We start from the raw sequence: 27,431 nt of genomic DNA, 5'->3' as shown, positions 1-27,431 counted from the left end.
GATATTGTTGAAAGAATAGAAAAATATATCATTGGAATAAAATGGAAAGCCCAGAAATAGACTCACATAAATATAGTCAACTTATCTTTGATAAAAGACCAAAGGCAATACAATGGAGAAAGGATACTCTTTTTAGCAAATGATGCTTGAACCACTAGATATCCATATGCGAAAAAAAGAATCTAGACAGACCTTGCACCCTTCACAAAGATTAATTCAAAATGTATCATAAACCTAAATGTAAAATACATATTTTCTTATATATTTATATTAATATCTAAGTATTTCATTTTTAAGGGTACAATTGTAAATGGTATATTTTTAATTTCAAATTGTAATTGTTCATTGCTTTTATAAAGGAAAATGACTGACTTTTGTATATTAACTTTATATCCTACAAATCTGCTATAATTGCTTATTATTTCCAGTTTTTCTGTTGATTCTTTTAGATTTTCTACACAGAATATCCAAAACAAAGACAGTTATATCTCTTCCTTCCATATCACTATATCTTTCATTTTCTTACCTTATTACATTATATCTATATCCTTTTTGAGGTGTTCCCATCACTACAAATGTTTGAGCACTGGGACTATTTTATTATTTTGCTTGTTTCACCAGTAGTAAATAACAAACATTTATAGAGTTCTCCAATATAATAAGCACTGTGTTGTAACAAAATGACAAAAGAGACCTAAAACTAGCCCTAGAAAGCTATCTAGGGTTCATACTTGGTTAACTTCTGTGAATTATTTCCAGCTACCAATAACTGAACAATGTTTATTTGCTAGGCACTTTGCGATGGACTCTACATATTTTTTTTTTCACTTAACAGCATAGCGTACAATCTGACTTTCCCAGTAATTTATGAACTAGTCAGAGAGATTTCTTCCCAGTCTGTAATCCTAGGGCACAATAAAGTTCTACCACATAGTAGGCGCTCACCAAAATTTTAACAAATTTCAAAATTCCTGAACTCCAGTGATATGCTTCACAAATCAGTAAAATGCATCAAGGAAAACATTTCTACCTTAGTGATAAGGAGAGTACAATAGAATATTTTTCCCATGGAATATTTTAAAATAAATTTCCTTACATAATCACCTTATTTCCAACCTTTCACTCATAAGAAAGTACATTTATTTCATCACTCCATATTGACTTTACTAACATTTTTCCCATATTTTTTACATTATTTTCGAGGCAAGAGAGAGATTATCCTGATTTTTAAAATGGAAAGATTAAGATGCAAAGAGGAGCTCTGGGATTTTCCCCCTAGCCTCCTCACATTCTGGAGACAGAAATAGTACAATTTTCTAATCATTTAATAGTTCTCTATAAATGAAAAAGGACATAAATTTGTAAATGCAAGGATATTTACCAGTTCTAATTTGAGGGTAATTCTTTCTCATTTTAATCTTTCTTACTTCCTAAAATGGTACATAACGAAAATAAACATGAATGTTTGATAGCTATAATTCTTCCTCAATTACTCTGCTTGTTCTTATTTACCAGGCAATAGCAAATATAAACTATAGAGAAATCCTGAGAAAGTAATATTCTTGGAAATTTCAGAATATCTCCACTAGTTGAAAGATGAATTTTAAAAAGATGATTGAATTCCACATACCTATAAGAGGTTTATATTTTGGCACATACTTAACTTGATTTCATTAGAGTAAAAATAATTCCTGGTAATTTCTAAAGGGATGTTATTTCATTACTATAGGTCAAAGAGAAATCTTAATAAAAATAATACATTAGTTTTCATTTTGTTGGTTTCAGTTTCTTGAGTTATTTAATTAATGGGATGAAAGTCTGGTTACCTTTTGGATGCTTGAATGGAGAAAGATTGCTATTTGTGTATCCAAAAGTAAGTTACCTCAAATTACATACCTTCTAGGAGATGCTTCCAAGTAATTATCTTTGTAACTTGTTTCCTTTTGTAAAACAAGTCAATGGAAATACTGAGTACAAACTGTTAACTGCATTCATCCTTTGAAAACAGCTTTCTTCACAATAATTAAATCAGGGACATAAAAAGTGAGAACTATGTTTCAAATGTATTAGAAATGAGGAAAACTTCATGTCATTACATGTTTAGTTATCAAAATTATTAATGTACTAGTAATTTTTTAAAAATTTGTTTCATAATTTTCATATAATTAAAAATTGACATATTGAGAGACATCTCTGGCATGGTAAGAATACTGTGTAATTTGGAATCAGGATATTCTGTTTCATTCCATTTCCACTTGAATTTAGTAAATTTTTTTTTTTTTTTTTTTTTTTTTTTGAGACAGAGTCTCACTCTGTCCCCCTGGCTACAGTGCTGTGACGTCTGCCTAGCTCAAAGCAACCTCAAACTCTTGGGCTAAAGAGATCCTTCTGCCCGAGCCTCCTGAGTAGCTGGGACTATAGGCATGCACCCCCATGCCCGGCTATTTTTTTTTCTATTTTTAGTAGATACCAGGTCTCGCTCTTGCTCAGGCTAGTCTCTGCTCAGGCTGGTCTTGAACTCCTGACGTCAAGCAATCCTCCCACCTCTGCCTCCTGGAGTTCTAGGATTGCAGCCATGAGCCCCATCCCCAGACCAATTTGGTAAATATTTTTATGTGCCCTCTATGCACTAGACAGTAGTATGAGTAAAATTATACACTCTCCAGTAAGTAGCTCTCTGAGTGACAGAGTACTCATATGTCTTACATATTAAAAAAAAATATTACAATGCAAACTGTCTGGTGCAGAGTTCATTTTTAAAAATGGTGCTCTCTGAGTATGTGAGAAGGTAAACCTAGAAGAGAGGATATGTTGACACCTAAGCCAAATCTTAAAAGCAAAAAGATATACACGTTATCTTAGAGAGTACTTACCCTTTCTAAATAGCAACTTTGAAATTTAAAAAGTAGTAACTACTTCAGCAAATTATTGTTAAGATTGAATGAATCAATGAGAAATAACGGTGATATGGCATCTCTTTGGTTCTCCTGGAGAGAGTTGGAACCCATTCTATTAAGTGAAGTGTCCCAAAAATGGAAAAATAAGCACCACATGTACTCATCAGCAAACTGGTTTCCCTGATCATCACCTAAGTGCACATTTGGGAATAACACCAATTGAGTATTGGACAGAGGTGGGGGCTGGGGGGAAGGGATGGGTGTATACCTACTTGATGAGTGCGATGCGCACTGTCTGGGGAATGGACACGCTTGAAGTTCTGACTTGGGGGGATGGGGGGGAGGGGATGGGTGCATACCTACGTGATGAGTGCGATGAGCACTGTCTAGGGAATGGACAGGCTTGAAGCTCAGACTCGGGGGGGATGTGGGGGCATGGGCAATATATATAACCTGAACTTTTGTACCCCCATAATGAGCTGAAATAAAAAAAAATGATGATAACTTCTTGTGATTAATACATTCTCCTTATAAGGCACTTTCTGGGGAGCTTAATATTTATATTTCCAGTCCTAACAATCTTCAAATTTTGGTATGATTGTTCACTTTATAAACAAATGAACTGATTCATGTTATTATTCTTACATTATAGTCCATATTATTCTGATTATACAAGTGTTATATTTAGAATTTGAAGCTGCACAATTAAATTAAATGGTTTAAACTGACTAAAAACATTTTGAACATATAGGTGTTTGTATTTCAGTTATAAGAAATTTTACTCATCCAAAATCATATGCAGGTTCAAACCAATCAATGCGACACTCTCTTGCCTTGAGGATTTGCTCGTGCTCTTCCTCTGCTTTGAATATTCTCCCACTCCTGACTTTGCTGCACCTGATAAACACCTTATAGGATCCAGTTTAAATTTCACTTCCTTAACTCAATGTCTCTTCCTTGTGAGCTAGTGTATTAGCTTTTTAGCTACAGGTTCCCAGAGTGCTGTCTCACTCCCCTTTGTCAGCACTTCATTGTATTTGCTTTCTTGTCTTTATTCCTATCTCGTTCATCACTGTATTCTTACCACCCAGAGATTGCCTACTACCTAGCTTGTCACCCAGATATCTATTTGATGCTGGAGTTGAACACTAAAGATGCCAGGAGCTCGGCAATAAATGTTAGATCTTTCTGGGAACAAGAGGATAACAAGGAGACAACAGACACAACGGTGATAGTGACTTGATGGACTGGAGAAATCCTCCTCCATTTTGTCAGCTTCTGTTGATGGCTCTACATTAACATGATTTTCCTAGAAACAGAAGTAATGATTAACTATGGAGTCAATGTTACTTACAAACTGATAATAAAATAATAAAAGGGCAGTCATTGGAAGGCAGCCATAATTGAAATGTACTGCTTATCATTTTATATGCCCAAAAATCATTTTATTAAAATATTTTCAAAGAGTTAGCCTTTTGTTTTATGGATCATCATTATGTTTCTATTATTTTCATTTCTTTTTCTTTTTTTCTTTTTATTTCAGGATATTCTGGGTGTACAAACATTTTGGTTACATGTTATGACTTTGCCTCACCCAAGCCAGGATTAGAGGCATGCCCTTCCCCCATACAGTGCTCACCGCATCCATTACTTGTGACTTTACCCACCACATACCCCCAACCCCCAGGGACTATTACTACCACGTGAGCACCTTAGTGTTGATCAGTTAGTGCCACTTTGATGGTGAGTACATGTGGTGCTTATTCTTCCATTCTTGTGATATCTCACTTCGGAGGATGGGCTCAAGCTCTATCCACGGTAATCTAGGAGGTGCTAGATCATCACTGTTTTTTTGTAATTGAATAATATTCCACTGTATACATATACCGTATTTTATTAATCCACTCTTGGATTGACGGGCACTTGGGTTGTTTCCACATCCTTGCAACAGTGAATTGTGCTGCTATAAACATTCCGGTGCAAATGTCTTTATTATAGAATGACTTTTGTTCCTTTCAGCAGATGCCTAGTAGTGCTATTGCTGGATCAAATGGTACTTCTATTTTTAACTCTATCTTCAAATTATTTTCCACAGAGGTTGTACTAATTTACAGTCCCACCAGCATTGTAAGAGTGTTCCTATCTCTTCACATTCTTATTATTTTCATTTCTTTCCCACTTTCTTTGCTCTCTTTCTGGCTACATGAAATGAACACTATCCTTTTGTACACAAACTTTCTTATTTTCTGCTATATACACATAACACTACAAATTTTAATGTAAAAATGACTTGGACTGTATCTCACAGTTGGTCATTGTAAGTTCTCAGACAGGTATAAATACTGTATAGTTTCTACGGTGATACATTGTTTAACTTATGAGTTATTTTCAAATGTGTTTTTAAATTTCCAAATGCAAATTTGTTACTGTTTTCATTCTGATATCTTAATTTTTATATTCTAATTTGTTATGTTATAGAAAAAATAGTCTGTTTATACTGATTTGGATATAACATACAGATGTTCCTCTACTTACCATGGGGTAACATTTGGATAAGCCCATAGTAAGTTGAAAATATCGTAAGCTGAAAATGCATGTAATACACCTAACTTACCAAACAACAAAGCTTAGCCTAGCCTATTTTAAACATGTTCAGGACACTTACATTCACCTACAGTTGGGCAAAGTCAACTAGTACAATGTCTATTTTATAATAAAATGTTAAATATCTCACATAATATATTAAATAAAGTACTAAAAGCCAAAAACAGAATAGTTGTATGGGTACTCGGAGTACAGTTTCTATGGAATGTGTATCACTTTCACACCATCATAAAATCAAAAAATCCTAAGTTGAACCATCCTAAGTTGGAGACTGTCTGCACATTTATTAGTAATTGTTTCTGACCTAGTACATGGTCAGTTTTGATAAATTTTCAACAAATGCATGAAAAAGGTGTAATCACACTATATTAGTTGGGTTCAGAAAGCTCTATAGATTTCTTAAATCAACCTAACAAAGTTTACTCAAATAAATCCTACAAATTTTAAGTAAGGCTATGTTGTAATATGTACACATTTATGAAAGTTACATCTTTTAAGACATTTATTCTTTTTATCATTACTTATTTTTCTCTTCTAAAATATCTTCTTTTTTTTTTTTTGAGACAGAGTCTCGCTCTGTTGCCCGGGCTAGAGTGAGTGCCATGGCATCAGTCGAGTTCACAGCAACCTCAAACTCCTGGGCTTAAGCGATCCTACTGCCTCAGCCTTCCGAGTAGCTGGGACTACAGACATGCGCCACCATGCCACGCTAATTTTTTGTATATATATTTTTAGTTGGCCAGACAATTTCTTTCTATTTTTAGTAGAGACGGGGTCTCACTCTTGCTCAGGCTGGTCTCGAACTCCTGACCTCGAGCGATCTACCCGCCTTGGCCTCCCAGAGTGCTAGGATTACAGCCGTGAGCCACCGCGTCCGGTCTAAAATATCTTCTTTGTCAATATTATATAACATTTTATTTCCATCTTTATTTTTAACATGTCAAAATAAGTTATTATTACTTTCTAGTTAATATTTAATTATATTTACTCCCATATTGATGGGGTTTTTGCTCTTGTTTCTTCTCTCTTTTATTACAGTTTTGTTTCCTTCATTTTAAAGAATAACCGTTCATAGTTCTTATAAAAAGGTAAGTGAGTATTCAACCACCTTAGACATAAAATGCTTGGAAATACCTTTATTAATGTCCTTACTGTCGAAAAAGAAATAAAGTTCTTTATCTTAGACCTTTAAAAATATTGTACTCTTGGCCTCTGACACCTACTGATACAGATGAGAATTCTAGGGTCAGAGTAATTGTCATCTGGTTTTAAAGTAACTTGTTTTTTCTTTCTCTGGAACCTTTAATTCTCTCATTATCCTCGGTATTTCACAATATTACAAGAACTGCATGTCTAGGTGAAGAACTTACATCTTTCTGTTCTTCCGGAAAATTTTCTACCATAACTGTTTTAAGGCTGCTCCTCTGCCAATCTCTCTTTCTTTACTTGAGGAACTCAATTTACATGCATACTGGAGTCCTCTAAGTTGCTTAACTTTTCTATCAATATTATACTTTTCACTTCTTTATATCTCTTTATTATGTTCTGGTTAAATTTCTTGGATCAATTTTTTTAGTACTGAAATCTGTGCCTCTATCCAGTTCCAAAACTTAACTTTTCTATTGTTTCATTGCAGCAAATATTTCCAATAAACTATTTTTATATTAAACTCAATTGGGTTTTTTTCATCATTTTATCTTATTATGTATATTATTTTATACATATTAATTTTAAAGGCCTTATAACATTATTTGGGTTTTGTTAGGATAAAGTTATGTCCCATCAGTTGAGTCTTCTGATTATCACTCAAAGATTAGCTTTTCTAATGTGGTTTCTAACTTTTTGTTTCAGATTTGTGTTGAGTAAAATTTTTTTTCTTTGCACTTTACCTCTTGTTTCTTAGCAGCTAGGTGGTGGCCTCCACTCAACTATACTCCTGTATCTCTCTCCCACTGCAGAACCAGGTCTCTTAAGGGAAGCCCAGGGCTACAGCCCAGGTGATATTACAGCTATCACAGAAGCAAGTTACTGTGCCTCTAAGCACATACCCAAAACTCTGGCTGCACAGCTTTCTCTGCTTCTTTCTGCAGCTTTACATAAGCCCCAACTCTGTACAGTAGTTAGATCAATTTATATAACTTTCTCCCAGGTATAGGTGACTCTAGTCCTCTACCATGCGAGACATTATTAGCACTTATTACTCAGACCAGTCAACTCCCTGTCTCCCTCCAGCAGCTTCTGATTGTTAATGCAGAGACTAGCAGAGAGTGATTCAAGTTCCCTGCTTACATTGAATGTCTCTATACCATTCCTGGCCCCCAAAGGCATTTATCTCCCTTTTTAGTTCAGCTTTTATTTTTTCTGCATTATTCAATTTTATTTACCATTATTCTTCGGAGCAAAATGGGTGGCTTAAATTTTACCTCAAAGCATCATGACTTTTACAAGTGATTCATGCTCATACAATAACACTGCATTATACTACTTTATACTACTATTCATCACATATATTTATAAAAATATACCTTTTTTAAGTTGTTAAGGCTCAAACCAATGAAAGGCCATTATTCTAAACTGTAAGTTGACCACAAGATTATATATATTTGAACTTGTAAAAAACAAATTTAGAGAAAAATAACTAATGGCTAGTAATCTGAACCATGCAATTTTGGTAAATTTCAAAGTTACAGCCCCTAAATCATTATAGTTTATTTTTATGTTTTAAAGCTCTATATACTAAGATATAATTTTAAAACAAACTAAAATATTGTGATGAAAATCATCTAGCAGTCACCCAGTCCACAATTTTATTATCAATCATTGTGCCAACGCTGAGTATTTTTAATAGATTTCTAAAGATTTTTAGAGAAGAATGTCATATATTTAGTAAACTGTATCATTACATTATTCCTTTCTATTAATCATGCATTAAGATCAAAAGGAAAGACACAAATCTTAATAAGTCTTAACAGATGTTACTTGTATTTGCTCACAGAAAGCCACCCATTTCACCTATTCTAATGTAGCTGTTTCACTTCACCACATTTCATCAGTGTAAAATTATTTATTTTCTACTTTTTAATATATATTTTTCATCTACATCTTATTTCTGTCAGAAATAATTAACCTTTTGTATGTTTGTGTATGAGCAATGTTAGCAAACTATTGATAATACTATTTTAAATATGAGTAGTAAAGAGGAATTTTATTTAAAATGATAAAAATTTGGGACAATAGGGCAAGTGTGAGATATCATTGATCTAACTATTCTCCAATCCATATCCTATTTATAAATGACCTGCAAAAGATATTAGCCATAAATATTACTTATTTTTGATTATCTAATTTCAGATTAGAAACAAAAACTATAGATTTTATTGACCAGATTGCCAAATTGTACTATAAGCAAGTTTATTCCTAAGTTTACTTACGTACCAATTATAACAAAATCAGACAGGAATTTTAAATTTAAATAAAACTGTGGGTGAAGCTTAAACTTCAGAGCCCCTCATTCCATAGGCCTCTTCTAAGGGCCTGTATTTAAATTTTATAGTAGTATATAATTTTTAACAGAAGGAACCCAAAATTTTCCTATCTCAAGCCCCACAAAACCTGAATTCACTCCTGGTTTCAGAATACTTCCATTTTCAAAAGGGGAAAGAAAAAATAAAAAGGTAACATGTAAGTGAAGAAAATTAGTACACCATATGGGTTGGTCTTACACAACCTATTTTAATGTAGCTGCTTCATATCTAACAAAATCAAGGCATTGTGAAGTACGGCAACTAGGTATACGTGGCTGAGGCGACAAGGTGCAATAGCTCTGCTCTGAACATGGAGTCAGAAAGCCTGGCTTTCCACTGAACTTGCATTATTGACTAGTAATACTATCTAAGGCAAGTGAAGGTTAGTGAAATAATGAAAATTAGAGCACTAGTCTTGTATTCTAGATTTGTCTCTTACTAGATGTGAAGTTGTAGAAATTAGTTAATTTCATGGAGCCTCTTGTTATTCATATATAAAAAGGAGATCATAACATTTACTTGGAGAGTTACTTTGAGGATTAGTCAAGCTCTAAATAAAGTGCCTAACATTGTGCAAGACACTAGGAATTTATTTAATTTTAACTGTGATTTTTAATCACTTTGATTCTTAGTTTCCTTGTTTCCAAAATGGAAAAAACATTACCTAGTTTATATGCCTCAAGGCTTATCAACATTATAAAGAGAGAGAGTACAAAAATGCAATGAAGTGCTATACAAGTATAGTGTAACTCTATATTGTCTCCCTATGTGATACTTTCCTTTGCACTAAGGTCTAATCACCTCTAACACCAAATGACAAAAAATTAATGAAGGCTGGATTATCAGTCCAAGAATGCCAATGTAAATGCATATGCCTAATTCAGTGTACTACAAAATTTCAGTTGTTGGCTTTTATTATTTCCTGGAAACTACAACGTTTTTCAGGACCCATAGTTTAGAATCAGCCTACAACACTTAGTTCTAATCAATGCTCAAAAAATGTTTGTCTAATTAATTGAATCCTTACCTACTGGGGCTTATGACACTGGATGTTCACAGAAGCCAGTTTGCCTTGCATGGGCCTAGTTTGTGCCTGCTGCACTGGACTGATTATTGATAATGTGCTATTCACTCTCTAACCTATCTCAGTCCTTTGGTTATCTTACTTATAAAGCAATCAACATATTAATAACACACAGCTAGAGTGTAAAACTCACATTTTAGTTTATGCACAAATATTCATCTTTTTGCTGATGGGTTTTAATTGGGGCCTGTATTTAATTTTTTTATTGTCTTCATTTTTCTATTTAATAGATGGGATGTATCACAGAAGTGCGTTGTTTGAAAGAGGACATGCAATACTCTAGTGTTTACTGTAACACAGTTTTTTTTTTTTTTAAGACAGAGTATTACTCTGTCGCCCCGGCTAGAGTGCAGTGGTGTCATCATAGCTCACTGCAAACTCAAACTCCTGGGCTCAAGCAATCCTTCTGCCTCAGCCTCCAAGTACCTGGGACTACAGGCATGTGCCATTGCATGTGGCTAATTTTTCTATTTTTTATAAAGACAGGTTCTCACTTTTACTCAGGCTGGTCTTGAGCTCCTGAGCTCAAGCATTCCTCCCACCATGCTCTCCCAGATAGGATACATATTTCTATATTCTCCTCAAATATACCGGTAGAATGCAAAGATTTAAGGTGTTTAGTGACCTCCACATCCAAGATGAAGATATGGTAGTAGTAAAATTTTCCCTATTAAAATAATAATATATTAATTTGAGTAAATACATTCCTTATTCATCTCCAATTTTTTAAACTATTTATTGTGCTGTTTAAGCAAAATATAAATGCTGATGTAATTTAAATAATTATTAAATGTTGTTTAATGTAGTCACGTAACACCTGCTTTTTTGAATGGTATTAGTATATTTTTTACTGGATTATAAACACTGATGGATTTGAACTTTGTCTACCCTTAATAAAATATAGAAATAAATGCTTACAGTCCCTTGGAAAGATATAATATATTATTTATTTAACCCTTAAAAAATTTCATGTTTATGAAAAGGCATAGGAATAGTCAATAATATTCTGAAAAAAGGAGTTCAAGAATAAAACCCTACTAGATTTAAAAATACATTATAAAACTATAGTAATTAATACAGTTTTTGTCAGTGAATGGGTACACAAATAAATCAATGTGAAAGAATAATAAGCTTCCACCTACCCCCAAAATAAAAACAGGCAAATTCACACATATAATCTTGCTATATGAAATTAGAGGCATTACAAATCACTCTGGGAACAATAAAATATATAATAAATAGCAGTGAGTTAACTGGCTTTCCATAGAAAAAACACACACATACATCCAGAGTAGGTGTGTTATATAATTAGATCACTCCATCATAACATATATAGTCAAAGAACAAAAATTTAAAATAAAATCAATGATGACAAAGCTAAATGACCAATAAACATATGAAAAGGTTTCCAAACCTCAACATTCACTGGAGAAATCCACACTAATTTTACCACTATTAATATTTCCTCAGAAACATAAAGCCTAGACCAGGCTCAACAATTAATTAAAGTGTTTGGACAAGGAAATATAAAGTTCTTTAGGTTTTTATATGTAATATGTGTTTAACTGGAAGCAAATAAAACAAAATAATTTTTATCATTTACATAAATAACTTGCATTATTGCAAATAGTATACTCTGATGGAACAAGAACTGGGTGATGTCAAATGAGAGGTGACAGTAAGAAAATCTGCTGAGATATACAATTAAAGGGAAGTCCAGAAATAACTCTTTTCTCAATGAGTAATTTGATTTAGTCTGGAATTCCATTTGTCAGTTCCATTCTTAACTATAAATATAAAACCTAAACAAAAGAAAAGTTCCAAGAGATATATACCATACCAAACATGTATTTAATTGGTAATAGAAAAATCTCATAGAATATTTTTTATAAAAAATAAATACTGTATTTGGATACCAATTTCATAATCCAGTGTATTCCTAAAAGTTCAGAATTGAGGCAGTAATTTTAAGCACTAATTATCTAGCTTTCATTCCCTTTGACATTTAGTGAAATTTTAGAAGCTTGAAATTTTAATTTTCTAAATTGCTTGCGTAACTCTTTCCATTCTCATATCAGTAGAAAGAAGTGAATGGATATGCAGCAAATTTTCTATTTAAAATAGTGTTTTCAAACTTTAGGCAATAGGTAGACAGATGCATTCTCATTTCTTTCTTATTTTGCAATGATTCATTAATTAAATTTGAAAGGCAATGAGAGCCTAGTTGATCTATGAAATGTAATGAATATATTATTTCTTTAAAATTAAAATAAATAATCGAATGCTTTTCAAAGTAAAATTTTCAAGGGTTATATTTGTACAGAAAAATATAAAAACCCTTATGAGATTGAGGAAATCTACACCAAACTATTATTTCCAAGTTATTTTATTGAAGCAATATTAGCATAAGCTTACCATATTATTACTAGGAAAAACTGCCTTCAACAAAGAGTCATAATCATGCCTATAGCCTGTTTATTACATGGACACAAAAGTGTAAGAAGCAAGGTCAGAGTCTTCACACTGCAGATGTGGAAATAGCAAAGTGTTGAATAGTAATGACAACACAGGACCAAAAAAAGCAGCTAGTCTCCTTATTCTACTACTGCAAGCTATCCTTTGTGTGATTTATTCCTGTTTACACTATAATCCCTCCAAATCACATTCTTGTCTTCAAAAGGAGAAGTATAAGCTATGAACCTAACCAATAATGGCAGACTACTGAGTTGGTATTTTAAAAATAATTTATAAGTTATAGGAAAAACAATTTTGAAAAATATCATACCATTTTATTCTGCTTTGCTAACCTTTGCTTAATTTGGTTGAAAAATAGATTTGCTTTCTTTAAAGGTCAAAAATCAATCATTGTTTTATCAAACAATCAAAACATAAAATTATTTGCATCATGTTGTACTTCAACTTAAATACTCATATCAACAGTTTAGTAGTTTGAAAAAAATAATATTTTGTACTTCACGCTTTTTTTCACTGATATTCACTCAATATGCTACTCGTGTTTTGCTTACCTCCATAACAACTTTGACAGTTCGGTACATTTATTTATTTATTTTCCAGTTTTAATTTTTATTCTACACTTGTAAATTATAATTTAACACTTAATATTTTAAATGATATGATTTCTTTGTGATTTGAAATATTTCTAATTATATGTCAGAGTCAATTTTGTAATAAATTTATGGCTAATAAACAGATGACAAAAATGTATTTAATCCTACTTTTGGCCCTTATTTTAGAAACATTTTTTTTTTTCTAATTTCAGCTCATTATGGGGGCACAAAAGTTCAGGTTATACACATTGTCCATACCCTCGTATCCCCCCGAGTCTGAGCTTCAAGCATGTCCATTCCCCAGACAGTGCACATGGCACTCATCACGTAGGTATATACCCATCCCTTCCCCCCAGCCCCCACCTCTGTCCGATACCCAATTGGTGTTATTCCCAAATGTGCACTTAGGTGATGATCAGGGAAACCAGTTTGCTGGTGAGTACATGTGGTGCTTATTTTTCCATTTTAGGGATACTTCACTTAATAGAATGGGTACCAACTCTCTCCAGGAGAACCAAAGAGATGCCATATCACTGTTATTTCTTATAGCTGAGTAATATTCCATGGTATACATATACCACATTTTGCTAATCCATTCATGAATTGATGGGCATTTGGGTTGTTTCCACATCTTTGCAATTGTGAATTGTGCTGCTATAAACATTCGAGTGCAGGTGTCTTTTTTATAGAATGACTTTTGTTCTTCTGGGTAGATGCCCAATAATGGGATTGCTGGATCAAATGGTAGGTCTACTTGTATCTGTTTAAGGTATCTCCATATTGTTTTCCATAGGGGTTGCACTAGTTTACAATCCCACCAGCAGTGTATGAGTGTTCCTGTCTCTCCGCATCCACGCCAACATGTATTGTTTTGGGACTTTTTGATAAAGGCCATTCTCACTGGAGTTAAGTGGTATCTCGTTGTGGTTTTGATTTGCAGTTCGGTACATTTAAATAAACCACACTTTGACCTAGGGAATACAAGGCTTTCTAAAACAACTCACCAAACTGGCCACCCTAAAAAAAAATGGATGGGAAGCTTTTCTAGGTAGTTCCCACAGGGACATTTTTATTTATGATTTCATATTGAAACCACAGTTATACAAAGCATAATTAGAATAGGAAGATACATTCCTATTCTAAATTCCTTCATTTGCTTAAAATGCATTTATTGCAGTCCTAATCTATGCACAACTCCTCATTAGGTGATATTTATGGAAAGTCCTAAGTGGGGTCACTCTCAAATTTTAGTGAGTTTCTAAAGAATTCTGTACAGCAATAAGGGTACATGTGAAACTCTGTCTTAAGTAAATACACTCTGCTTTGGGAACAGTGGTAAAACCAAGTAAGAGTTTCCAAAGGGATTAGTGTTCCCAGAGAGTAGAGGTCCCAGGAGGGTAGTATTTCTCTCTCTCTCTCTCTCTCTCTTTCTCTCTCTCTATCTTTATCTCTTTCTGTCTCTCATATCCAAATCACTGATAAATTATATCATTTTAATTCATTTTGTTTTGAAATGTTGTGTTAGTTGACACACAAAGTGCATGACCTTTCACTTACAGCATCCTGTGCAAGGCTGCCCTGATTTAATGAAGAGGCAATGGGTCCCCAAAGAAAGATGGGGAGGAATTCAAGTGAATCTTCTCCATCAACTAAGGATTTTCACAGGTTGTAAAGATCATACCATGCAATGGTCAGGTAAGCCTAATGCAATTTTGATTTTGGTAAGAAACAGAATTAAATCCAAGAATTTATTGCAACAACTCACAACCTCAAATTGTTTCTACCTTCTTACTCCCAGGAGGCCTTCCTTAGAATTAACCTGTCAGGAAGCAGGAAGGGAATAACTCTGATTTATTACTAAAAGCAACGTGAGACTTAAGCTTGAAGAATATTAGGGGAAGGGTCCCAAAAGGAAAGAATACATTGTGCCTAAGTTGACAAAACCAGATAGGTAAGTCATTAACTAAATATCTAATGTTGACAAGCATTTAATTCAGCCTTCTAGTCAACTAGACCCCAAAGATTAAAAAATCTTACTGTAACCTCCATATAAGCTGATCATTTAAATGATACATGGGAACTGACCTGCTTGTTGATTCCAAATAGGAGACCCCAAAGAGCACAAGGGTGTCTCAGAGAATCAAAGTCATTTACAAAGGATTCATAAAAGAGAAAGTCAGGACAAAACCCTATGGAATAAATAGTAAAGATATACTTTCATTTTATTTCATTATAAATTTTTATTCAAGTAACAGATTTTCTTCCAATCTATAAATTCACAAAATCTAATGATTTTTTAATGCTGCTGAAGAATATTACTCAGTTTCAGAGATTTCAAAAATTCTCTAACCTCTATTACTCAAAGAATATTACAAAATATGCTGTATTGCAAGCTGTAAAGATTCAAGAGAGTTTCAGGGAAAAGAATCAGTTAAGGAAGATAACCTTTTCATAACAGGGTCTCTTTGCCACACTTCAATGTAAAGTTAATGAATAAGTTCTATTTTCAGATCATCTAATTTATATACTTTCAGTCAAAGTATTTTAATAACCTGCTGGGATTGCAACTAATTTGACATATGGTTTTATAAACTTTCATTTTTGTAGCCAAGCTGTTGAATAAAAATACTGCTTGTTGCACAAAACACTTACACTTTAGCTGTGTATCACACTAAAAATATTGGGTATCAACAGAGCACTAAAGTTATTTTAACATCTTTGTGCTTGGGGGAGGGGGAACTATGTATACATTTTACATACCTCAGTAGCAAATTGCTGCAATCCACCAATATTAATTGGTCCCTCTTCAGTGGCATACAAATTGCATCCACCTACACAAAGATCAGAGGTTGGGCATACCATTCCACAAGTGAGACCAAGTGGGTTGTCAGAAAAAATCATCTTAGCAGCTCCATAATAGTTCTGCAAAAACAATACACAATAAAATTTTACTATATAACAATATGCCTTAATCCAAATTATGACAAACATTTATTCTATTAAGTAACTCAATTGAAGATCAAGATGTGTATAGGATGCACAGGTTATAAGATTGTTTACTATCAGGAAGAATCCATTCAAAACTAGAAGAGTATTTGACACATAGGAATATTCAATATATAGTGTATTGAAAAATAAATAAATAATCAATTTTAGAAAATTGAAATTTAAAATACAGATGTCCTATAGTTTCCATTCAGAAAGCATCTCACTATTAATATATCTTGTCATAAATTCTTGGTAATGATACTCCCCAAATTGATCTAAAGCTTCAGTGAAATCCCTATTAAAATTCCAGCTGGCTTCTTTGCAAAAACTGACAAGCTGATCCTAAAATTCAAAGGGAAATCCAGGGCATCCAAAATAGCCAAAACAATCATGCAAAGTAAGAATGAAGTTGGAGGATTCACACTTTCTGATTTCAAAACTGAATACAAAGATGCAGTGACCAAGATAGTGTGGTATTAACGTAAGGATAAACATATAGATTAATGTGACAGACTTAAGATTCCACATAGAAGCTTTACCATGTATATTCAATTAATTTTTGAAAAGAGTTCCAAAGCAATTCAATGTAAAATAATATTCATTTCAACAAATGATGCTAGAATAACTGAATATCCACATAGCAAAAAATGAAGGTTGACCCCAACTCACACCATACACAAAAATGAACTAAAAGTAGATCATAGATCTAAATGTACAGAATAAATCAATAAAAATCTTAGAAAACAACATAGAAATAAATCTTTATGACATTGGACTGGGCAATGATTTTTTAGATAAGACACACCAAAAGCACAGCAACAAAAGAAAAAATAGATTAACTGGATTTCATCAAAATTAAAAACTTATGTGCTTCAAAGGACATTATCAGGAAGGTGAAAAGATAACCCACTGAATGGGAGAAAAAATTTGCAAATCATGTATGTGATAAGGTATTTGTATCTAAAATATTTAAAGAAACACAGCTCAATAATAAAAAGACAAATAATCCAATTTAAAATGATCAATGAATTAGAATAAACATTTCTTCAAATAAGATATCCAAATGGCTAATAAGCACAATAAAATATGCTCATACTCATTAGCCATCAGAGAAATGCAAATCAAAATGACAAATGAATACCACTTTTCATTCACTTGGATGGCTGTGGTCAAAAAGACAAACAACAAAAACTTCTGGTGATGATGCCAAAAAATGAGAACCCTCATACATTGCTGATGGGATTGGAAAATGCTGTAGCTGCTTTGAAAAAGCATTTGGCAGTTCCTCCTAAGGTTAAAAATAGAGCTTCATTTACCATATGACCCAGCAATTCCATTCTTCAGTGTACACCCAAGAGAACTGAAAACATAAGCCTATGGAAACCTTGTACACTAATGTTCATAGCAGCACAGTTCATAATAGCTAAAATGGGAAAACAATCCAACCGCCCATCAACTCATGAATGGCTAAATAAAATGTGATATATTCATACAGGTGGCTATTTTTTGGAAATAAAAAGGAATGAAGTAATGATACATGCATGCAACATGGATGAATCTTGAAAAGATTATGCTAAGTGAAAGAAGTCATTCACAATAAACCACACATTATATGATTCCATTTATATGAAACATCCATTACAGGCCCAACTGTAGACACAGAAAATATACTAGTGGTTTTCTAGGGTTCAAGGTCTGAGAGGACATGGAGATTTGACTGCTAATAGGTATAAGGTTTCTCTTGAGGGTGATAAAAATATTCTCAAATTGATTGTGGTAATGGTTGCAACTCCACAAACATTCTTGACATCCTCAAATTGTCAAGTTCATTTACATAAGCAAAGATATGGGAGGTAAACTATATCTCAATAAAGCTTTTATATTTTAAAAAGTGCATTTGACGTACTGGGAATTATATAAGCAACCTAACAAAAAATAGTGGGATGAGATAGCTAGATTAGATGCAAAACTGGGCAATGTCACAGAGGGCAATAAAACAAAACTTTTGGAGTCATTTTTCTCCTGAACAGAAATCATCTGCATCTCTACAGGATAGAAATCTACAAATTAACATGTAAATTCATAGTCTAAACTTTTAATATAAAACAGCAGAGTCAGCCAATGGCTCTTTCTCCTAGAATACTAAATAATACTTAAGTATACCCTTGTATTTAAATAATATTTTAGTATGATAATAAAGGTTACAGTCATCTTCTTGGCCTTATTTTTGGTTTTGGATAATTTTACTTAACAATGGTCAAAATTAATAATTACTAAGTTAAATTAATCAGACTATTCCTAAGCAAACATTCTTAGTTCCTGCTTAAGCCCACTGATCCCACTTAGTACATGCAACTGAGCAGTTAATCACTGCTAGAGATAATCTCAAAGCCATAGGTCAGTATTGTTTCCTCCTCTTACTTGACATCTCAGGTATTTGACATGATTGATTAACAAATATTTATTGACTAACTCACTGACTGAAAATCCCATTGCATAATTAGAAGTGTCCTTGTTACATAAAAACTGTATCATGAAAAAAATGTGATCTATAATTGGTAGATCACTTTTAAGGATATTTGGGGGAAAAAAGCAAAGAAAGAATACAATCCAATTAAACATATAAGGATCTTTCCACAAGAATATTGTTTCACAAGCCACAAATTGAGTGTCAAGATTTCACATAAAATGGTAACATAAAGAAGAGAAAGAGAAACATATGAATAATGGCAACAAATAAAATATTTAAAATTATACTTCTGGCTCATGATTTGCTGTATCTGTTAAACTACTAGAGCCTGATCCACTGCATATCAATAGCCATGAAATTGTCTAATGATTCTCCCCTTTCACCAAAATAAAATTTGTACAAAGATTTAAAATTGTTAAAAGTTAATAAGGATTTATTGAATGTCTTTTAAATATAAAGCATTATGTGTATTTTTAAAAAAGAAACAAATATATACTCCCTGACATCAAGATGCTTTAACCTCAGAGTAAGAAGCCATTTCAGGTTAAGCTGTCTGGCATGAGCTTTAATGGGTGGCAGCCAGAATTATTCTGGGTGTAACAGGGGTAAGAAATAAGAGAGAATGACATCTGAATCATTCTGGATTGATATGAGTAAATATTCAAGAAAGTACAGAATAGGTCTTGGTGTAATGACTTGGCAATTTAGCTGGAGTAATTAATTCATTCACTTAGGAAAAGATGATTAGAGGATATATTTGAAAAATGTGCTTCGACCAAATTATGGAGAATCCTGACTGCCAAGCTAAGGGTTAAGAATTTAATTGAAGCTTTTTAATTGAAGGGTTCCAGGTATTAAGAGACTAACGAGGAAAATGATTGAATAGATGATGTGGAAATTCTCAGAAAGGAAAGGGAAAGATGGAGAGTTTAAGAGAGATTATATAATGATGCCTGGAAAAAAGGAAAGCATCAGCATGTATCACAGAATATAGAAACATGGTTTTGAAGCAGAAGTCATCTTTGCAATCCATCTCTTACAGATAAATTTGAAATAATGGTAGATAACTCCATTGTTTAGGGATCTGGGTACTCTGAGTCAAAGACATTCAGAAACCTATTAGAAAGAGAACACTTCCTCAACTCTTCCCATAGAGAACGTCAAGATCAATATCAATTTTTTCTCTCATAGCAAGTGGGAAGATTTCTTAAGTCCTATTTCTACACAAGAGGTTTGATTTCTGTTCTGTGAGCTCTTCAACCTTTTTAAAAGCAAAGGCTAGGAAATTTAAATTTAGAAGAGTACTTTATAGGTGGCCCAGCAGTCTCCTTCTAGAAAATACACACCACTTCAACTGTTTTCTTCATGTTATTCAATCAGTCACAAGAATTTTAGTATTCCATTATGTGAAAAAAAATGTACAGGGCTATGTTAGGAAGGATACAAGATAAATGTCTGATCTTTTGGGTACAGACTTATTTTATATATAAAGTATGAGGACTTTCATCCCCTCTTTTAACAAAAATCTACATGACAAAATTGATGTTTAAAAGGCTTGCTGTTTTCAAAAGATACAAAAGTATAGGCATTGAATGCTTACTAGTCCATTAATTTACCTCTATTCTGAAGGTGTTGAATTTTCTATTAGTCCATGGATTTCTTAAAGCATGTTCTTAGGCACAGCATGTGCCATTTAGGTGAGTTAATTTTAAAATAACTTTAATTCTTTGCTTTTTATTTTAAAATTATAGCTTCAAACTTCATTAGTGTCATTCCTCTACAATTTAATGATTTCTTAAAGTCATTATCAAGAACTGAAAAACTCACAAGCCAGCTATCCTGTCATATGGTATAACTAATTTAACAAATAGTCCTATCATATTCAACCCTTCATATCACTACGAGATTATCAATACAGCTGGTGCATTTATTTTAAAGTGTTCTTCCTTCTTCCAATGACAGTTTTCACAGATGGAAGCACCCTTCCAAGATAAACTCCAATCTGTTGCATTTAAAAAAATACTTGGGCTAAACTTCAATAAGTTTGCATATGTGAGAAGGGTGAATTAACATTACTTATATTTCTGGCTTGAGCTATGCAATGGTGAATGTACTGATGTACATTAATTGAACAGAAAATGTTTCTAGTAGCACATACAGAAAATATAGGTTCAAGGAGCACTCTTTCTGTCAAACTGTCACCATCCTTCAATTATCACCTATCAGTCTTCAGATATTTGGCAAAGGAGATTGTAGACATATCATGAACAAAACACACAAAAATTCCTGCCCTCATAGTACTCATATTCTTATAGGGACAAATAGGAACAAAACAATAAGTTTGTTTAGTTTTACTCTGAAAAATTCTCTTTTCATATCTTACATATACTAAATTTTAGATCAGTTTTATATTAATACAATATGATTAGTCTTTAAAACTATAAATTTAGCCTAATGAATCCAATTTAAACCTAAATGTGTAAGGAAATTAATAATCATTCTTATAGAATTTTTTTTTCTGACCCAAAGACATTAAACTGGAAAACATACACACACACACACACACACACACACACACACACACAACTTAGACCACCCCTGACACACAGGCATGAGCTTTGGAGTCATAAACTCCTGGATTTGCGTCCTAGTTAGACCACATTACAAGCAATATGATTGGGGGGAAATGTAGTATCTCTTAGCCTCAGTTTCATCACTTGGGAAATGCAGCTACAAATTCCTTATTCATTAGTCATATTTATATTATGCATTTTCAAAAAGTTAGCATAGATAAGATGCCCAGTTCATTATACAATAAAGAGTAGACTTAATGAACTTAAGTCCACACTCTACTCCTGCTTAGACTTTTTCTCCCTAAAAATGTTTTCTTAAAATGTTGGTTCTATGAGTTTAAGACTTTAATGTTTACTAAATAAAATTTATGTTAGGAAGTAGAATAAGAAATACAGTAAGAAAGAAGTAAAGAAGTATGATCTGAAAAACAATCATCAATCTACTAATCCATAAAAAATAAATAATATGGAGGAATGTAAAAGGTGGCATAATTCCTTATATAACATGTATAAATGAAAAAAAATACTTCTATTTCTCCTATTTTCTGCACCCTAACTTCCTTTCTTCATTTAATGGGCTTGAGAACTTAGAATTTTCCCCATGAGTTAGTCAAAATAACTTAGTGTATGTGTGTACATGTATTCAATTCATTATTCATCAAATATGTGAGAACTCTTTTGGTACGCACTAGATATGCATGAAGAATCAGTAACTTGCCTCTATATTGTTCTAGCTAAATGGAATAAAACTTTCATCCATAATAAAATCCATCCCTTTCATACTTTATATCATTGTTCACAGGACATTTCTTTTAAATAGTTTCATCAATGTTTTAGCCATTTTCTAATTAGAAACATAATGCTAGAATGTTCTTTCTTTGTATGACAGCCTTTTGACCACTGTGTTTATTAATATATATTTATCATAGTCATATATTTTCTGACATGTGTCTTTTATTAATTTTAATTTTATTAAGATCAGAGATCATGTTTAACCTGCACTCCTTTTCTGTAAGTAGTTAATAGAATATATATAAAATACTAAAAACTGAATTATTTATTACCACTTATATTTTAATACAAAAACCAAACATTTCTATAAAATTTTAAAAAGAATAAAGTGCTTCATAGTTTTGAATGATCAATTAAAATTAAATAATGTGAATATCTGTTGTAAAAATGTAAAGGTCCGCTTTATCAAGAGAAAATAATAAAAAAGTATAATAGATTTTCTAAGAAATTCATAGAAGAATAATATTTTCATTCCCAGTGAGTTATTAAGAAACATAAAGAGAGAAACAAAAAAATGAAAGATTATTTTATTTAGTGTATACTAGAGTTTGTGTAAAATAATGTTCCATAATGTGTGATACAATTTTCTTCAAGGATGTCTTTCTACATCTAAATACCAATACAAATACAGAAACAAAGATGTTAGGGCTAATGATCATTAGAGTTTTAAAAAAATCAATGGCAGAATTCTACAATATCATTTATAAAAATTATATAACTTGCAAGAAAATGAGACTATTTTAATATGATAAATTATTAAAAGGTGAAGTAAGATTAATATTGACCAAATCCTGCATTTTAATACAAAATTTAAAATTACTCAAATTTCTGTAATTATTACATTATAAATTTAATGTTTCACTAAGATTATTTGTCTTTTAAACCAATTAAATTGTACATCTTTTTAAAGATAACCAGAATTATGGCTTAAATATGATTCTTTTTAATTGAACAGGCACACACATACACACATACTACATACTAAAGTGCACTTGGTTTTTAGGAGTTTGAAATAGAATTTTAGTATCTGGGATGTATTATTGCATTTCATATATTTCCCTTTTCTGAAGGATGTTATACAAAGAACAAAACTGCATCCCACATTCTTCTGATTACTTATCAAATAATTGATAACCATTCCTTCTCTGATTTGATTTAAAATAGACTGGTTATTTGCCAACACAGAGAAAAACTATAGAGATTTTTATTTTCATTGTCTGGTGTCTTATTCTTTTTAATATTATAAAAAATTATAAAGATTCAAATAAATCAAATTGTTAAGTCCCAATAAAAATATATGTAATAGCAAAATCATACATTGAAAGTGGTAGCTCAAATCTCACATCAAATAATATAACCTCAAACAAGATTTAAAACAATAAACTCAGTGATTGTTATTGAATATCATATTTATAAACATGCACACACTGTGTATACATATGAACACAATATATAGTTTATATATACACACACAGTGGAATATAGTGAGTACAAATAGATTTCTTAGAAAGTCTCCATCCAACTATATATTTATGATCGTTATTTAATAATAATATATATCAAATACATGACTATGTCATTAGCACTAGACTGTAATTTTACACACGATTTTCTATGCCAGAAAAGAAGTCAGACTATTTTGTGAGAATTTGCTTTTTATTGACAAAAATATGAGCAATTTCTTAATTGACAGAGTGCCGTGGTATTTACTACAGTGTGTTATATTATATGGTGGACACAAATAGATTTCTCAAAAACAGTCCCCATTTCAAGTATATTAAACCCACTACTACTTTCGAAAATACAATTAGTACTGATTGTAAAAATTTACTTTTAATTCTTCCATTTACCAAAGGTTTTCAAAAATCTAAATGCAAATTTCTTTAATATGAAGATTGAACATTATCCTTTTTATACAATATTCAAGATGTCAATAGTACATACAAAATTTTGTCATGATAGAAAACATTATTTATCTAGCCCTTTATATTTTAATACTAGCTCTTAATATACATGCTTTATTCCTACAGATAGTGTAGTGTGATACAACCAAAACCATACTGGACAAGAAAATTCAGTTACGCTATCAAGGAATAAATCACTTAGCCTTGCTGGGTTTCAAATTTCTTTCCTATACAATGAGATGTCTAGTTAGACTAAAATTCCTTTTGGTCTAGATTCTGTTACATTAATTTTTACTTTAGAAATTAGAATTAGAATTTACTTTAGAAATTTAGAATTCTATTAATATTAGAAAATAATCCTATCTAGTATCCTATGTGTTTCTTTATACAGATTTTTCTTTGACTTGAGATTACTAAAGAAAAAAGTTGTGATTCCAGTTTAATTTACATATGTACATATATAGATTTTTATATCACCAGTGTGTTTTTACAATACTTTCAGTTTTAAAAATATTTATAAGGGCATGTATTTAAATTTGTCTATACATACAAACAACCACAAACAATAGCCTGTTACTTATTTCATATAAAATTGACTTAAGATGTATAATGAAAATCCTTTCTCATTTATACTTTTTAGATTTTATATTGCTTATGCTTTGTAACTTACAATTGACTAACATTTGCTTTCAGTTACAGAATGCTTTCAGACCTAAACTTGATCCACTGAAACATATATGAAGAAAAGCAGTAACCATTACACATTGTATTGGCTGTGATTTAAAGTAAAAATGTAACCCTAAAATGTCCCAAAGACATATATTACAAAACAGAAACAAAACAGATTTTACATAAGTATTAGTGATTCAATAGACAATGTTACATCATCTATCTACTTCAGCACACTACATTAATTAAGATGTGACATTTTCAAAATAATATTCTAGTCCTTTTTTTGACACTAGTAAATTTAGTATCCTACCATTTACCAGATCCATCACGATGAAGTTATACATTAAAATTAAAGACTGGATTCTGGTAAATTCAGTTAATAGTTATATTAACTACAGTAACATTAGTTGCTGATAAATGAATGAGGTACGGTATGCATATATTTGCATCAATAATTAGAAATTAATATTTTATTATAGTCAGCATGGTACTCAATAATTATTTTGTAGAGTTCTTTTTTCAGTTTACAAAGCTAGTTTTACATGTAGAGAAAAGCTAAGATATTCTGAAAATAAATGTAGTATCAGAGGAATGGTTTTGTTAATGATAAAATACAAAACACAGCATAGTAATTAAAACAGCCTGGTAGTGTTACATATAAATAGGTCAGTAAGACAAACAGAAGATTTGAAAATAGATCTAAATAAATATGGAATTAAATGTATGATAAATGTGGCATTTCAAAATAGTGAGGAAATATATTTTTCAACAAACATATTTGGAACTATTAATCATTTGGGGAAAAAAAAAGACTGGATCTTTCTCTACTCTTTACATTGAAATACAAAGAATAGGGTCTACCATATGTTATTCTGAAACCTGTCAGTTTTATTTTATTTTACTACTTAATTTTAATACATTAGTTTTATTTAAAAAATGCATGTTCATTATAACAAGTAAAATAATATGGGGATTTCTCAGGAAAATGTTAATAACTTCATTCCATCCTACCCCAACCTCAGTGAAATGAGGGAACTAAAGTTAAACTATCTACTCCCATGCCATTTTTGGTTTATATATTGATTGGACTTTTTTCTAGAAATAGTGTCATGCTATCCCTATTGCTATGCTATTTGTACATTTTCACTTAATAGGGATATCCTTCTAGATCAATAAATATAACAATGCACTTTTAAAAATAGCCTTATAATATTCCATGATATAAATACAGCCTAATAAATTTAGCTAAAACTAACTTTGTTACCAGTTTTTTGCTACTTCAAACCACGCTACAATTGCTTCAAATATTATTGTATATATGCTCCTTTATGTGGCAGCACTGTTATTTCTCTAATCAAAGCACATATAAAGCATGGCTGGGAAAACAATATATATATATTTGCAATTTTCAAATACACACCCACCATATGAGAGATCTTGTTTCCTTTCTGCTGAGTAGCATAGGAGTTTACTTTATAACTTCAACAATCTGATGAGAGAAAACTGGTGTCTTATCTTTTGATTTACGTATTTCTAACTAATATGGAAGTAGGTGAGATTTAATGTGATTTTTAGTCATTTACATTACTTCTATGATATTTATAACTTTCGCCCATGCCTGCACGGCATTTTCTTTCTCATATAAATTTTCAGGAATTCTTTGATGAACAAATATGTTAACACTTGGCCTGAAACATGCATGGCAAATAATTTTTCAATTGATTTCAAGTTTGGTTAGTTTTTATTTTAAAATACATTTAAAAATGTATGTAGTAAAATTTGCTCTTATATAGCTTATAGCTTCAAGTATCTAAAAGTAGTCATATATATATTAATATTTAGAAATTTAGTCCACCTAAATATATTCTTGGAGATGACTTGATCAAAGTTTCTTTAGTAAAGTCAAAATTATCCCAGAACCACCTATCAAAAAAGCCATTCATTTTCTACTGAAATGAAATGTCCTCTTCATTATGTACTACATGCTCATATTTACTTTGGTTCTATTTACAGACTTTCATCTGTTCCAGAAATGTATATTATTGTACCAACACTATATTGTTTTGATTATAGTAGCTTTATAGTGAGTATCAATATCTGAAATTTTTGTCTTATTTTTTATTGTCTCCTTTTTTAAAAGCTGCTTTCTTGCCTATACCTTCCCAATTACTATTCTAATATTTTCCTACAAAAATCTGGCTTACAGTCAATCTTGACAACCCACTCGTTCTGAAATATTTATTGCCCCTTTCCATGTGTATTGAGAACTAGTTATCTGATATCACTCTTCTAATTAAAATTATAGGTAAAATATTTTTTTAAAAAGTCAGCTTGAATGTGCCCATGAGTAGGCACGTCTAAGGACTAAAAATGACAAGGCAGTAAGTACACCAGAGAAACAAGTGGAATCATCTTAAAGGCATTTACCAAACCAAGTGAACACAGTCTTTTGTCTTCAGGGCCTCTGATGACATAGGTTTTAGAAGAAAAAATTCAAGGCCTACCCAATGTTTGAGTCTAATAAAGGACTCCACCATAAAGCTAGGATTGCATTAACCTAGATCACCACAAAAAGTAAGATTAATCCTACCTCACTCCCACCTAAAATTGCAAAGCAATCTTCCTGTTCTAGACATGGATATTGAGCAAATAGGAAGAAATAATTTCCTTAGCAAATTCACAATAATCCAGTCCTGCAGTATATTTGTGGCTTGAATTCCCACAACCTGGGTGACTCAAAAAAGCATCAAGCAGGGAATTAAGTTTAAGGTGGTCCCAGAGGACTGGTGGTAAAGGCACTGCCTGACAGAAGCAAATGTAAATTCTTTCTAGAGAAACATGCATTCATCTCAAAG

At 31.9% G+C, this 27,431-nt stretch overlaps 1 protein-coding gene across 2 annotated transcripts in view; it reads right to left on the bottom strand.

Annotated features, from left to right (window-relative positions):
* The window catches only part of DPYD (dihydropyrimidine dehydrogenase), a 797,518-nt gene that overhangs the window by 571,771 nt on the left and 198,316 nt on the right, over window positions 1-27,431 (bottom strand). For both annotated transcript variants that reach the window (XM_045547468.1, XM_045547470.1), the window contains exon 5: window positions 15,938-16,099. In XM_045547468.1, the coding sequence (XP_045403424.1) occupies window positions 15,938-16,099 (162 nt within the window). The remainder of the gene's footprint in view (window positions 1-15,937; window positions 16,100-27,431) is intronic.

This window comes from Lemur catta, chromosome 3 (assembly GCF_020740605.2).
Source record: "Lemur catta isolate mLemCat1 chromosome 3, mLemCat1.pri, whole genome shotgun sequence".
Classification (NCBI taxonomy): domain Eukaryota; kingdom Metazoa; phylum Chordata; class Mammalia; order Primates; family Lemuridae; genus Lemur; species Lemur catta.
The sequence above is the reverse complement of the archived record's forward strand: the minus strand, read 5'-3'. Positions and strand labels throughout refer to the sequence as shown.